Consider the following 15,565-nt stretch of genomic DNA (forward strand, 5'->3'; position numbering starts at 1 on the left):
AAATGCAGCTCCAGCGAGTGACAGATTCGTACCCCCAGCTTCCCTGCAGGCAGGCCTCGCACAGCCAAGGGCCGCAGCTCTTCCTCTTCTCTTGACCGTGCATCAGGCCCAGGCGGGCAGCGTGAGCTGTGATCTGCTGTTCCGGCTGACCCGGGCTGGGAGTGACACTGGGGGTCAGGCTGACACTGGTGTTACTGGCACACGTGTCCAGCCTGACAGCCCTTCTCCACATTGTGTCATGAGATCCCAGAGGCATCCTCCTTCCCATACACAGCTCGGTCTTGGAGGGAAATTTAAATTTTGAGAGGTGCGAGCCTGGTGTGGCCCCCTATGAGCTTGAGCCAGCCACGGTTGTCCCAGTGCTGCCCATTTAGAAGGCATCCAGGTGACATGGTCCCTGGGGGAGCTGCCTTTGGAAGGCCCTTCTCTTCCAGGGTGGTGAGGAGCCAGGTTCTCCAGCTAACCATCCTCTGTTTCTGTCAGGACAGTAGTGAGGCAGCAGATGGAGCTGGCCCCTGGGATGAAGAAGTCACCAAGTGGTGGGGAGAGTGGAGCTCCTGGTCCACCTGCTCCCGGTCCTGCGGGGGAGGCGTGATGTCCCGGGAGAGGCACTGCTTGCAACAGAGGTGAGTTGTGTCCCAGCCTGAGCCCTTGGCCAGGTCTCAAGTGTCAGAGGGAAAACAGGGTGTCCCTGACCTGCATTTTGGGACCAAACCTGCTGGGTTTGCAGGGTTGGCCGTTTCCTCTTCTGTGGCCTCTCGGAGAGGAAGGTGGCTGTTGCCCGTGGCGTAGGTGGTGGGCAGGCAGTAGTGGGGGGGGGCTGATGAAGGAGAAGCACACCACAGTGGGACAGGCGACAATCCCCCTGAACATGTCACCCACTCAGCCTGGCTTATCTGATGAGGAGCAAGGGGCTGGTCCCCTCTCGGTGTCTGTGGGAGACTTGAAGATGACGGGGTTGTGGGCTGGAGAAGGCCAGCTCTATTCCTCTTCCCCTTTCCTTTGCAAACCCTCACTTACTGTGGCTGCTCTGACCAACCTAACCCTGATTTGTAGCTAGTTCCTGTGCTAAGGATATGGGTGCATATTCCCGGACACCTTATGGGGACTTGATTTACTCCTGGCAGCAGCCAGCTCAGCCACGTCTCAGCAATTTCCCCTCTTTATTCCCTGCAGAGCTTGCAATTTTTTTCCCCTCTGTCATTTATCTGGCTGTCACCTGACAGCATCTTCATGTGTCCCCTACAGCCACATTTGTCCCCTACAGCTGCTACAGTCCTGGTATCAGTGGGACTGGGTAGAGCTGGGGAACTTCAGCTGCCTGAATTCCCACTGTCCCTTCCGGGTCACCTTGCCACCAAGCCCTCCTCCTCCTCCAGCACCTCACTAACCTGCTATTCCAGGCTCCCGAGATGTTAATGAGCGCTGGCATCCTGCAGCACAGCAAGGCCACGGGACCTGCCCGCCCCACACTCGGCCCCTTTCCCTTCTGCGTGAATGCACTCCTGAGTGGAGGAAGCTCAAGCTAGGGCCCCCAACCTGCTCTCCTTCCTGCAGCAGAAAACTTTTGTGTGGGCTGGCTGGCAGCACGGTGAGGGTCCAAATGTGCTGCAGTACCTTCTGTCTGGATGTGGCCTCCCCGCTAACTGGGATTGTCAGCGTCTCTGCCGCTGCTCCTCCTCCCCAGCCAGAAGGTTTCTGCAGCTTTAAGGAGAGTGTCTTAAGTGTGAGCCAGGTACACCCATGAAAAAATTTCTGCCTGAGTCTGCAGGCAGCCTCTGCTTCAGCTGAAACGGATGGCAGTTTTCAAGCCTCTTGGTGCAAATTTAGGCTTTGCCTACATCGTGTAAAGCATAGCTCTGGAGGGACAGCTGCAGTACCTCTAGCCAGTCCAGCCTGAATATGCCTATGGGGTTCTTCATTACACAGTGCATCCTAAGTTCCCGGTGCTGTTAATGCATTGTCTGCTGCTTATCTTTACACAGACCTCATTGCCTTAATCTGTGGTTTCAGCCATTCTCCATACATCTTCCCAGCTTTCAAGAATTTTTTTGCCTTTGCATCAGTCAAGGACTCCAGTTTTCCCTGGATAACTCCTGCTGGCCAGACCTAAAGCATCCATCAAGGGTTGAGAAAGTGTTTTGGTCCATCATCTGCAGCAAGCCTTTCCTGCTAAGTCTTTTAAGGTGGCCAGTCCCCATAAGAGGTGCCATCTCTCTGCCTACTGCACAGTGAATCCTGAAATCAACTGCCCCGGTCACTGCAAATCCTGGGCGCTTCTGTGGGAGCGATGGATCATCAGGGTCTATTGTCCTTTTGTCACATCAGCCCTTTCGGAGCTCAGAGGTGAAGGAGAACAGGGATGGTGATATGCAGTTGCTCCCCATCTGCTCAACCTGCCCCAAAATAAGAGTAGCCTAAAATCAAAGTCCACCTAAAAGCACTGAAAATGTGTTTCAGAGGAGATGCTGGCTAGTCTAGATCCAGAAAGTTTTGCTCTGATAAAATGCCTGCCTTGCTTCTCCCCCTTAAGTCAGGCCTGACTTCTCTGTCACCCTCAATACCTTAGTATTTCACAGACCTCCAGCTTATTTTCTTTCTGCTTTGTAGGCTCCAGATGCCCCAGGGAACAAACAGCACCATGTGTGTTGGTCAAGCCAAACACTACCAACTCTGCCAGCAGCAGGTGAGAACCACTTCCAGTACTGACTGGTCCTCACTGGGGGATGTGGGACTCAGGGTCACATTTGGAGCTGCAAGAGCACCAGCACCAAGGGTGTGACTGGTCTGTCAGAGTTGTGCAGACAAGGGGTACGATCCACTCCTGGAGTGGTTGACGGTGTGCCTTTGAAGACGTGGGAGATGGGCTCTGCTCTCTGGGACTGAGAGGTGGGGGGAAAGGATATAAAAACATAACTGCTTGTGGGGTGAGGGGAGGGACAAAGTTTTTCCAGTATGCTTATCCCTTTTCTGGAAATAATTTTTGCAGGACTGTTAAATACAGCTGTCTGAGGGGCCCTTGGCAATGGAGGCCTGGCCTTTCTGCCTGTATTACGACACCTTGGAGTCCATCACTGATTCCTTTCAGGGTGGACAGGACATTTTCATCCTCCAAGGATGTGGCAGGGACAAGCAGCTGTCACAACCATGGCTGTGACATAGGGAGCTTTTGATCACATTTATTCCCTCCATAGCCCTGCCCAGCCAACACAGCAAGCTTCAAACAGCAGCAGTGCTCCAGTTTCAATGCCAAAGCCTTTGGGAAGCGCTACTACCACTGGATGCCCCTCTATCCAGGTGGGTTTTCACAGCTTCACACAAGGGATCAGGGTGAGACAACACCCACAGGATCTTCTTAGATGGAGAAGAAGGGGAATGTCCCACGGGACAAGGGATGGATACTCCTGGCTGGTCTGCTTGCCCGTGCTCCCTGCTTTGGAGAAATCATTCCCTGTCTCTTCACAGAACCGCTCCACCCAGCCAGGCCTCCTCTCTCACCACATTGCTCCTGTTTTGGATCCTACATCAGCAAGCACTGGTGGGCAGACAGGACACAGGCTTCTCTGAGTTGTCTTGGCTAACCGGCAGTCATCTTGGCAGAGTGGGTGTTCACGCTCTTTGTGCCTTCTACCATTTTGGCTGCCTCAGTCACCCAGCACGCTTCCTGCTGGGCTGGTGGTGGGTTGTTCTGAACAGGACTCCCATCCGTTTCCTGCGCAGGCAAGACACATTGCTTCACATGGGTTGCCAGTTGTCCCTTGAGGCCCAGATTGAGCTCACCTGAGTTATTACCCTCTTTCTGGACACACCTGTTTTTCTCTTTACATTAGCGGCCAAGGGGACATAGAACATCTGCACATAGCTTCAGTTGCTCAGCTGAGTGGGGTGTAGCTGGCCACAGCCTCACACCATTGGTACTCCTCTTACAGGTCTTCCTTGCTTTTGTGTATTTATGTGTGGCCTGGGATCTGCTGATGCAGATTCCCATGTCCGGCACCGGGGATGGCACTGTGAAGGGGAGAGGGTATGGCAAGGAGGAGGATTTCCCAGCAAGAAGTATTTTCCCCAGCTGCAGCCACATACCATGACCCCTTTACTATTCCAGAATCTGTAGCCTTGGGTTCTCATCTCAAGCAGCAGGAACATCCAAGGTGACATCAATCCATCAGTATGGATAAGAGGAAAGTCCCCTTCCTCGCTGCCCATCTCTGAGCACCTTGATCTGCCTGGTGACTTTCTGCCCCTGTCCCTCCAGATGACTACACCAGTATCTCCAACAAGCCGTGTGACCTCCAATGCACCACCCGGAGTGGAGAGAGGCAGCTGATGGCCCGAGCACAGGATGGTACCTCCTGCAAGGACAGGACCTTTCAAGGGGTCTGCATCAATGGGAAGTGTGAGGTGAGGCTCTGGGAGGAAGTAATACAGAAATTGGGATGTAAGCGCATGACTTGACCTCCTGGTCATCGCAAGGCCAGGGGTCCCAGCAGGGAACTGAAACCAAGGCCTGACACGGAGTAATTACATTCACTCTTGAATGCCTGTGGGCTAGAGGAGAGCAGAGAGGGTCACACAAAGGGAATTACATACATCCATATATTCCCACCAAGTGACAGCACTTTCCTCCCAGCACAGAGAAGACTAGAATTGCAGGTTTGTTTACATAGTCATCCAATTTAAAAAAAAATAATTTAAAGATCTTCCATTTGATTTTCACCTCATACGGCAAGGATGAAGGTGTATATAGTGTTACAGAGAGGTGCTTTACAACCTCAGAAAGGCCTGCCTTTGATGCAGCATCTCCTGGAGAGTCATTATTTCAGTGAGAAGGATTGGCTTAAATACAGAGACAGAAGGAACCGAAACAGCTTACCCAAGTCTTACTCCATTCACCTACATGCACAAGCCCCTGCCCCATGTTCAGGGGCCCAGTGTAGCTGGTCACAAGTTACACAGCTGAATTTCTGCTGCTGTTGGATTCATTCATTACTCCACTCCAAGCTAACCTACATCCCCCCCAGAACCTCACCAAAAGAGCGTGGTAGCATTTCCTTGAAAAGCCCCTGACCTGTGGAGATAAGCTGGCCCCAGAAAACCCTTTCTTGTTTTATTCTTTGCAGCCAGTTGGGTGCGATGGGAGCCTGTACTCACCCCGGACGATGGACAGATGCAGGGTGTGTGGAGGGGACGGCAGCACTTGCCACCGTGTCTCGGGCAGCTTCCGAAAGGCAGTCTCACAGATAGGTACTCCCTGCTACCACAGTCCAGAGACTTCACCTGCTACTTCTTACCACCAGCTGGCATGAAGGGTGACTGGCTTGAATGCGAGTAGGAGTTTCCCAGCTGCTTGGTGGAAAGAGCTGAAGAGTGTCACCCCTGCTTAAATGCCTGTATTTTGTCCTTTTCACTTAATCATCAGAGGAGATTGGTTTGATGTGCTGTATATTAGGCTGGTAAGGTTTCCCTTCACCTCTTTACAATAGGAAGCAGCTGGAGATCTATTTGTTCCTATTGATTCTGGCATCCTGCCTTCCTCAGATAATGTGAAGAGATCAATGAATCTTCTTTTATTTGTGCTACGTGTTCATTTGGAACTTAAGCTCCTGTGATGAGGGTCACAGCATTTGTTTCAGCCTGTACTTGGTCTGCTGCTTTCCCAGTCCTAAGGCTGGCACAGCTGAGGGACAGTCCCTCTGAAACTGGGCTGAGATTCATCCCTTGCAACCTCATGGCCCATTCCTCCACCCACAGAAGGAATAGGCTGTGGTATGCTCATTAGTAATTAATTAACTGTGGTTTGAGGATGTTTTGGAACATCATTTCACACTGTTGTTGCTTCACTACTCTGCCTTGCTCTCTACAGACACCAGACTAGAAAAGCACTCAGGCCCCCTTCCAGAGCAGGGGTTTTGGCCTCCCATTCCAGTCCTCATAAAATCTTACAGAACGGACAAGAGCTGCATTTCTAGCAGGAAAGACAAGCTGCCAAACCACGCAACTTTAAGAGCCTTCTTATTTCCTCTCCCTTTAAAGGTCAATTTTTATGCTACTCCTGAGACAAATTCTGTTGAGTCAGGAGCTGAGGGGACCTCTGATCTTTTGCATCCTCTGTTCAGCATCAGCCCTGATCACTAGTAAGCTTTTTGGTGCTCTTGCCAGAAAGAGCGTGAGAGCACATTCATCCACACACCTAAAGCCAGACTGTTATGCTTGTGCAGTTCCTTCCTGACTCTAAACCCAGCAGTGCTCAGACTGAGCCTTAGAGACCTGTAATGGGACTTCAGAGGGGAGCTGGGATTAGAGCTCACAGATGGGCACAACATGCGTTTATGTCCTTAGTGCCCTGCCCCTGAGGGGCAGCGCTGCCCTCCTACATACACACTTGTCCCATGAGCTACTTTTCCTATCCAGACCTTTTTATTCTGTCTCCAGGGTTTCCTCATCCTCTGTTCTGTTCCTCAGGTTACGTGTTCATCACCAACATCCCTGCTGGTGCCACGGACATCCTCATCATTGAGCGCAGGAAAACAGAAAACATTCTAGGTAAGTGGAGGAACTGGCTGGATGTGGAGATCCCAGTTGAGCTGCCGGGGAGGTGGGAGGAGGGCTCTGTGCACTCTGTCTGTGCTGTGAGCAAGCTGTCTGGGAGCATTTCCTCCAGGGTGGCACTGGGGCACTTCATCTCTCCATAAACCAAGGCTACCACATCTCCAGCAGCCAGCAGCAGGAGCGACGTTTGGAAACCAAGCTCGCTATGGGCAGTCCCTGTTGTGAAGACATTGGTGCTCTTGTTGGAGAGAGAAATGAAAGCAGCAGGCATTGAACACCGCTGATCTCACCTGATGTGGAAGATGAACACTGGAGGGCCTGCGGTTCTTTTTCTGTCAGGCTTTTCTCAGTCATGAGCTGTTTGCTCTCCTCAGTGCCAGTGCAGCCCCAGTGTTTTGCATGGAGTATCACATTTGTCCCTTTTCTTTCTCTTTGAAGCGCTCGCAGATGAATCTGGGCATTTCTTCTTCAACGGCAACTCTGCCATTGACAACCCCCAGAACTTCAGGGTAGCTGGCACGATCTTCAAGTACCGGCGACCCTCGAGCCTGAACTCGGATGGGTTGGAGTATATCATAGCTCATGGGCCCACTAACCAGTCTCTGAATGCCATGGTATGTGAGGAGCTAGTTTCAGGCTTTCCTGTCTTGCCTGTCCCAAAATTGTAAACCTCCCTCAGACAAAGGGAATATTAACCTGGTTCCCAAGCCAAACCCGAGTGTGTAGGTGGCTGAGGAAGCCAGATACTGTCTTGGGGGGTTTCCTCGGGTTTATGAGTATAATATCTTCTCTTAACATCCGTCACAAAATGGATGTGGCTAGAAGAGTGCTCTAGGAAATATATGTCCTTAAATTAAAAAGGATTTTGTTTTCTTTTCCTGTTGCCTCCAGTACTATAACTTTAATGGGAAAATGCCACACATAACTTATGACTACACTGTACCACGGACGCCACCTCTCCAAACTGCAGCCCCTGCTGTAGACAGACCTCTCTATCATCACCTACCAGAGACTGGCCAGAACCATCCCATTCCAGCCAACTCCAGAGCTGCCCAGGACTTCAACGCCACGTGGCTCTCCCTGTCGCCAGATGACACCAGTGAACAGCTTCCTCTACAAGAAGGACATGAAGATTTAGGCTTTGGCCACCCGCAGTTCTTCCAGACCAACTCCACCAGTCAGACTCGGGACTGGGGCTGGGAACAAGGTGAAGAGAAGAAGTATGACTTCCAGATAAGACAGGTCTACCATGCAAACACAGGAGAGGAAGAGGAGGAGGAAGCAGCAGCAATTGGTGGAGAAACAGAGTTGGGTTGGTTGCTTTGTTTTTCCTTCTCTCCCATTTTGTTCATTGAAAGCAGACATCCCACATTGGTCTTCTTGAAATCTAAGGTGGCTTTACCATCAGGGCAGACAAGAGGGAATGATGATTAATAGCGGGGTGGAGACTGTCAGGGAGCAGCAAGGGCCAGTAGCTCTGTAAGGGAAGGGGAGCTGGGAGAGTGTGGCCATGGTACAGATCTGGTAGTGCCCTCTCAGGCAGGGCAGTCCCACGGCACCCGGGCTTGGCAAGCAGGGCAGTGACAGCAACAGGTCCTAGCAACAGTCCAGTGATCATCGGGTGAAAGCAAAGTCACAGGTCGAAGCTGAGGTCAGTCTGGGAAAGCCAAACGACAATTCAGGAACAAAGTACACCTGAGGGCCCAGGCCTGAGCTTAAATGGAGATCCTGAGCTGATGGGCAGAGTATTTGTGAGGGTGGTCAAAGCAGTTAAGGCCTGTTGGTGCACCCTGGTGGCAATTTATGATTTTGAGGCCAAATTCTGAATGTTTTTTGCCTTGTTAAATACCACATGCTATCCAGTATAGTTCAAGCATCCCTGTATTCCTTCCAGGTCTCAGGTTCAATCAGATTTCCATCAGCACAGCTGTACCCTACAGCATGAGGAGACCCGAGCTCTCGGAGAACAGCCGCATAGCATCCTCCAGGCTTCGTCTCTTCAGGCGACTGTGTCACCGAGACCCGCACAACACTGCCTTCTGCAGGGAGCTGCAGCACCTGGCAGCCCGGCTGGCCCCCAGGAACTCCACAGCAGGACTATGGACCCACACAGCTGCCCGGTGGCCACAGGGCCTCCACAAAGCGCCGGCCCGTAAGAACTCACTGGAGGACTTGAAGGTGGAGGCATTTGCTGGGAATCGGGGGGAAGCAGCCAACTACAGCATGATGGCATCTGTGGAGAGCCCTCTGCTAGGTGCCAGCCCAACCGCGGACATCAGCCAGGCAGAGCCTCTGCAAGCCCCTGGCACTGAAAGGTGGCACTTGATTTCCTGGGCAAAACAGGAGCATGGTTAGCTGGGGAGGGAGGGTCAAGCCAATCTCCTGGTAGTCTCACTGCTGTCCTTGATGTCTCTGTTCACCAGTGTCTATCCATGGCAGCTGCTGTAGATGCTTGACCAACGGCTGTGTCCTCCAAAGACTGATTGTCACAATTGGCCTGACACGGAGCTCCCAGAATATATTTCAGGTCCCCCTGCTTCTAAGGGGTCCATTGAAATGGGTGCTGCAGGACCTGTGAGGCCAACACTGACATGATTGTAAAGAAGGCCAGGAGTCTATAGCATGTCACATACACACGTTTACCACCACAGCATGCCCTTCTGTCCCATTCCTCTGGGCACATAAGCTTCTGTAACTTAAGTAAACATCTGGCAGGAGACTGAGGGCCAACTTTTAAACATTGCTGGCAAGCCATGTGTGAACACTCCCACCACATTATATGACAAGAGAGCCCTTGCTTGAGCTCTCCTTTCCAACCTAATGTCATACCTCTCCTGAGGCTGAGGACACCCACACGGTCAAAAGACCATAATATACACAAGACCTACTACGAACAATGCCTCCTCGCAGAGGGACGGTGATCCACGGCTATCCACAACCTTGCTAGTTGAATTCAGGAGGTGGATCAAGGCTTTACATTCTCTGTTCATCAGTGGCCCACCTTGCCCAAGGTGGGGGAGATAGCAGAAATGCTGGGTTTCTTCCCATCTTCAAAGACAGCGAGGAAGAATTTCACTATAATTTATGTTTGCAGCAATTTTTCACGTTTAGCTCACACTACCTCCTTTTTCCACAGCAACGAGTTTGATGTGAGCCCCGTGGGCCATGAAGACATCAGCTTGGCTGACATGTATCGGTGGAAAGTCTCAGCTTATGCCCCCTGCAGCTCCACGTGCACTTCAGGTAGGTTTGGCTTCAAGTGACTGCTCATGTGAAGTTCTTTTTGGCTGTTGATGGAGAGAATACTGGTATTTTTTAAAATGGCAGGTAGAGTTTCAGATGCAGTGAGCACTCCAGTAATTTAATCATGGTGGGAGGAGACTTTTGGATCTGATGGAGCCTGACCAAGAGAGGGTCTTGATTGCCCAGCAGGTATCAGCACCTCCTATGCGATGTGTGTCCGGTATGATGGAGTGGAGGTGGATGAAACGTACTGCGATGCCCTAACCCGACCAGAACCTACTCACGAATTTTGTACAGGGAGAGATTGCCAGCCGAGGTGAGTGGAAATGACATCAGCTGTCCACGGGGACAGTGTCTCCTTGTAAGGATCATTTTCTGCTCAAAGTATACGGCTGTTTCTGGGCTGGAAGATATGCTTAAACAGCTAAGCCCTTGTATTCCCTTGTAAGCAAAAAGAGGGAGGGAATTTGCTGTCTAAATTGCCTGGTAAGGGCAAAGTTGGCTTTCAAGACCAGCATCACTTTAACACAGACATATATGTGATGAGCAGATTCATAGCAGCAGCTACTGGGTGAGAGAGTCCCAGGCATGCAGGCACTCTCCAGCCACCCCGTGTCCCTTGTCCCCCTCACCTGGGTTTTCCTTTGTGCTTTCTCTCCTGGGGACTGCTCGTGGAGGTGGGAGACCAGCCGGTGGAGCGAATGCTCCAGGACCTGTGGCGAGGGCTACCAGTACCGCACTGTGCGCTGCTGGAAGATGCTGGCTCCGGGCTTTGACAGCTCCGTTTATGACGACCTCTGCGAGTCAGCTGGGCTGGCCAGGCCCATGGAGAGGAAAGCCTGCAAGAACAAGGCCTGTGGGCCCCAGTGGGAGCTCTCTGAGTGGTCTGAGGTAGGCAGCAGGGAAGCTTTGCTCCCCAGAGGTAAGCAGCCGGGGCTGGGCTGGGGCCTGGAGGAAGGTGGCTGGCAGATGTTGGGCACTGAGGAAGCCCCTGGACAACTGCAGCCTGGGGAAGCAAGGACTGCCGTTACCCACCGCTCTCCTGTTCTGGCACTGCCTGGCAAACAAAGGCCATTGCAAAACATTTTTTCTAAGGTCACTTTCCAAGCAGGTCATTGACAAAATGAAAGCCCTGCCAGCAAGAGGCTTTGCCTCCCTCTTCCAGAGGATCTAAATGAATCTATGACTCTATCCAACTAAGGGTGAATGGGGAACCAGCATGGAGATACAGAGAAGCTAAAACCTGATCAAAATCCCTTTGATTGACTTTCTAGAGCCTGCTTGGGAGTGGGCCAGTGTCCCTCAGTCCAGGCATCCACATCTTGGAGTGTTGGAGCTCTAGGACCCAAAGTAAATAAGCAGCAGAGATAGAGACAGACCCACCTTTTTCTGTCCCTGCTGGGGCCCTTCCCCTCCCACCTAGTGCCGCAGGGGGACAACAGGAAGAGGCATAGCTGCCTCCCTCACCTTTGCTTGTCCTCCTTGTTCTCTGCTTTTGAGCCCCGGGACTGACTCTCTATGGCCATTGCAGTGTTCGGCCCGGTGTGGCACACAGGGGACGATGAAGCGGGAGGTGCGCTGCTCGGTGGAAGCACCCCTGTGCGACGAGTCCCGGAAGCCCAGCAGCGAGAAGGCGTGCACAGGCCTGCCCTGCGACCGCCGCTGGACCGCTTCGGACTGGGGCCCGGTGAGTCCGGATGGACTGCTGCTCCTTGCACCCGGTGCCAGGGGTGCAGGGCTGGCGGGAGGGAGCAGGGGGGCAGTCATGCTGCTGCTCTCTTTTGGCTTTCTTCTGGCAGAGGCTCAGCTAAAGAAACAGAATAATCTGAACTTTTGCCTCTCTGTGCTGTAAATTTTGATTAGCTGTGAGGTGAGCTCCATTCAATATTCTGAGAAGCTCACGGCACCTGAAGAATGGAAGCCCCTGACCACGTGTACCTCTAAAGACCCTTGGGATCCAGTGCCCCAGATCCAATGGCAGGGCTAGGCTCGGGACTTGGGTCTCCTGCACCACCAGCCCTGACCCCTCCACTTTTCTGCTTTCTGATGTGTCTAAATGCCCTTTATTCCTCCAAGTGCTCAGGTTCGTGTGGCGAGGGACGCATGAGCCGCTTCATCGCATGTCGCAACCTGGAGGGCAAGGTGATCTCCAACTCGCAGTGTGACCCAGCCACCAAGCCCCTGGCCGTCCATCCCTGTGGAGACAAGAACTGCCCCGCACACTGGGTGGAGCAGGAGTGGGACCAGGTAAAGCCAAGCCCAGCCTTGTGTCCTCAGCCCTCCTTCCCACCCCTTATCCCACAGGAGATGGTGGGATCCTGGCTGCCTTGGTGGAGCAAGGTTGTATGGTGTGACCTCCAGCCATGGAGCTGTACTGTTGCCCTAGCTCCTTTTAGAAAGAAAGAAGGAGTAATGAATACCCTGGCTTGTCCCCCCTTATACTATAGGCCACCCCAAAGTTTGTGGCATTTGCTGCCTTCCCAGGGACCTCCATTGGAGGGCAGCAACATCCTAAGGAAATCCTCCTCCTCTCCCTCTGACTCCCACCTGGCAGTTGCGGACACCTCAGCACAGCTCTTTGTCCAGAAGATGCACTTGCCCCGCCAAGATTTTGGTCCCACCGCTAAAGAAAAAGCCTCAGCAAAACTAACTTCGTCTCTGATAAATAATAGCTGGAGGTAAACCTGAACCACAGCCCAGATCCCTGCCCTGGAGGTCACATCCAGGCCACGACTGCCTACTTGCCTCAGGACTTAGAGTCCAGTGAACATGGCCCAGGTGCCCTGTTCTACCAAACAATTGGTCTCTGCCAATATACTTCCCTTCTTTTGCTCAAGGCCTAGAGGATTCAGGCTTCCCAATACAAGCTGATCCAAATACCAGAAGGACACATGGAGTCAGCTGTGGGGTTTAGGCTTTGCCTTTGAAGTCTTGAGCAAAATAGGGATTCACAAAGCACTAAGGAAGAAGGTTTCTAGGGAACTAGAGAAGCAGCCAAGTCCTCTCCTCTCCAACCGCAGCTAAACTTCTCTTTTCCTTTTGCTACCTTTTACAGCTGTTGACTACATTCAGCTGAGTCTCCCTCCAGCACTGGTAACGAGCACAAACTGGTTAAACTTGGGGACCTACAGCAGTCCCGTAACCCTCTCCTGCTCTGGCCTGTGGTGTGGGTCACATGCAATATGCCAGTGCAGTTTTTAAACTGCATCCAGGCTATTAAACTCACCTGAACTCTGAAAGACCAGCTGAGCTCCCCACCTTTGCGTGGGGCAGCTTCTTTGCCTTTGCTGAGTTCTCTCAGCTGATCAGCTCTGAGCTCAGAGGATGACCAAGGACAGGTGCAAGCCCACTGAGCTGGTCCTGCCATGAAGAAGGGGACAAAGCAGTGAAATCCCACACTGGCAACTGGGCATTAGGGGGCAGAGCTGAGCTAGAATCGGATCCTGCCTCTTGCTGCTTCTCTTGGTGGTGTCCTGAGAGAGCGAGTCCTCCCAGCTAAGCCTGCATAGCTCTGGGCTCCGCAGTACTCGGCCAGGCAAATCACCTGCAGTGCACCAGTTTGGTCCCCTTGGGTCCACGCAAAGCTTGTCAGTACTCACAAGATTTAGGTTGCTACATGGTTTTTTGAGACCATAGCTACACATAAGACAGAATCAGCCTCTTGTAGTCTTACTTTGGCTGCTCTGGGTCCCTTGTGGTAGCTGCTCTCAAGGCCAACCAAGGTGAATTCAGCATCCCCAGTGCTGGCTAAACACAAATTACCAGCTTCTGTCCCCAGTCCCTAAGAAATTCAGCTCCTCTGCAGACACCCATTGCTCCTGTGACCTGGGCAGCACTGCCCCTGTTAGACTGGTGTTAGCACAGGCATTAAGCACCTTGCTTCTGAGCAGGATGCCATCTTACTTGAAGCTCTACAGCTGACCAGCATCATTTGTTACCTGGCTGTCACGTTCTCTTTCCCAGTGTGATGCCAGCTGTGGGCGAGGGATGAAGACCCGGGTCGTCTTGTGTGCGGGCCTGGAGAACGGTGTGTACAGGGAGTACCCTGAGAAGCACTGCGAAGCCTCTCAGAAACCCGAGGAACAAGCTGCCTGTTTCAGGAGGCCATGTTCAACGTGGTTCACTACCTCCTGGTCTCAGGTAGGGCTTGGGGTGGTAGGGAATGGGGAGAGGAGGCTTCATAACCCTGGTTGGTGGAGCATGACCTGCACTGAGGCTTTCTAGCAGCCTGTTCTGCTGAAGGCTGTTAGGTCTGGATTGGACCACGAGCTCTGCTCTTCTGCAGACCAGGCAGCAGGTGGAGGGACTGGCCCACGCAAGCTGGAAAAAGCCTTACAGCATGTGGCTTATTGCCTCAAGCAAGAGTGTGCACCACACTGCAGGCATACAGGATACAGCTGTGTTTCCTCCTCTGTCACGAGTCAGTGTTCTGTCTTTCCCTGCTTTCCCTTGATTTTAACTTCACAGAATCACGGAATCGCAGAACTTGTGAGCGTTTAGGGAATGGGTGGACAGGGGAAGCTGGGCCTGGCTTACAGCGGCCATGTTCTCCATCTTTTGTCACAGCATCAACACTCAAAACCAATTCTGAGTTGCTTTAAAGAGGTGAAAGCAAACTCCTCCCCTGCTCTGCCACAGCCCCGGCTCAGGGAGGCTCTCCTCCAGCAACAAAAAGGAAGCATAAGTTTGAGATCAGTGTGGGATTTGACTCAAACCTCCTCAAGAACAGTCTCCAAAGTAGGGATGGGGAGGCTTCACTGGAAGAAAGAACTTGGGAACTACAGAAAAATTTAAAAATGCCTCTCATGATCCCTTTCCTCTTTTCTTCATCCCGACAGTGCAGCAAGACGTGTGGTGCTGGTGTGCGACTGCGGGAGGTGAAGTGTTACCAGGGGGAAGCGCTGGCTCAGGGCTGTGACCCCACTTCCAAACCAGAAGCCAGGCAGACGTGCCAACTCCAGCCGTGCCCCACAGAGGCACCAGGTAAGACTGGGAGGGCAGGGAGGGAGAGGAGCCCTTGGGAGCCCTTTGCTCCATCCAGCTCTCTGCCGGGGAAGCACGTCTCCTTTTTAACCCCTTCTGCGGATGCTTCTGTTCCCCAGAAGAAGACTGTGAAGACAAAGCGACAGCCAACTGTGTGCTGGTGCTGAAGGTGAAGCTGTGCTCTCACTGGTACTACAGGAAGGCTTGCTGCCGGTCATGTCGCCTTAAGTCACCCTGACTGCTGCCAGGCTGTATTCTCCTTCCAAGTTCAGGGGCAAGAGCCCCCGTGAGCCAGACTTTACCACTTGAAGCCACCCCACTTGGCTTGGCTGTGGAGCCAGTCCCTGTAGACCAGGCTGCTCCGTGAGGAAGGATTCCTAGGACTTAGTCATCCCTCTCCACCAAGAGGATTTTACACAAGATAAACCGTCAGTTCCTAGAAAGCTACTGAGAAGTGAGTTGGGAAAGCCTGTCCCTGCTGTCATCCTCTCTGAAGAGCTTTAGTTGGAGGTGGTGGGGCACAGAGGCCAGCCCACAGCAGGGCACAGGCAACAGCAGCCATCTTTCTGGTCTGCCCTGCAGATTCTTCTGCTACAAGGGCAATTTTCCAAAACACACCGAAAAATTCTGTGTCACAATAAAGAGCTGAACTATAAAACTGTGGTTTTGGGATGCATGTACGTAGGCCAGAGGCAAGGGAGGAGGAGGGACACAAGAGGAGCAAAAGCAGGAGCAGGAAGGGTGGGGAGGAAAAATCCTTGCACCAGTACAGCTTCCAGGCAGCACTGGA

At 52.5% G+C, this 15,565-nt stretch overlaps 1 protein-coding gene across 2 annotated transcripts; it reads left to right on the top strand.

Annotated features, from left to right (window-relative positions):
* Positions 1-534: 534 nt before the first annotated feature.
* Positions 535-15,433, top strand: LOC141946871 (ADAMTS-like protein 2). 2 transcript variants are annotated; one of them, XM_074877264.1, is made up of 17 exons: positions 535-626; positions 2,611-2,686; positions 3,195-3,297; positions 4,256-4,401; positions 5,121-5,244; positions 6,463-6,543; positions 6,988-7,163; positions 7,441-7,861; positions 8,444-8,864; positions 9,686-9,792; positions 9,982-10,108; positions 10,470-10,683; positions 11,324-11,479; positions 11,869-12,039; positions 13,756-13,932; positions 14,631-14,775; positions 14,895-15,433. In XM_074877264.1, the coding sequence occupies exons 1-17, from the start codon at positions 595-597 to the stop codon at positions 15,011-15,013; spliced, it is 2,796 nt and encodes a 931-aa protein (XP_074733365.1). In that variant the 5' UTR covers positions 535-594; the 3' UTR covers positions 15,014-15,433. The 2 variants fall into 2 exon arrangements, with proteins under 2 accessions (XP_074733365.1, XP_074733366.1); XM_074877265.1 differs by lacking the exons at positions 535-626; positions 2,611-2,686; positions 3,195-3,297 and having other exon boundaries at positions 4,333-4,401; positions 5,121-5,174; positions 9,979-10,108.
* The last annotated feature ends 132 nt before the right edge of the window (positions 15,434-15,565 follow it).

The sequence above is a fragment of the Strix uralensis genome, chromosome 8 (genome assembly GCF_047716275.1).
Source record: "Strix uralensis isolate ZFMK-TIS-50842 chromosome 8, bStrUra1, whole genome shotgun sequence".
Lineage (NCBI taxonomy): Eukaryota > Metazoa > Chordata > Aves > Strigiformes > Strigidae > Strix > Strix uralensis.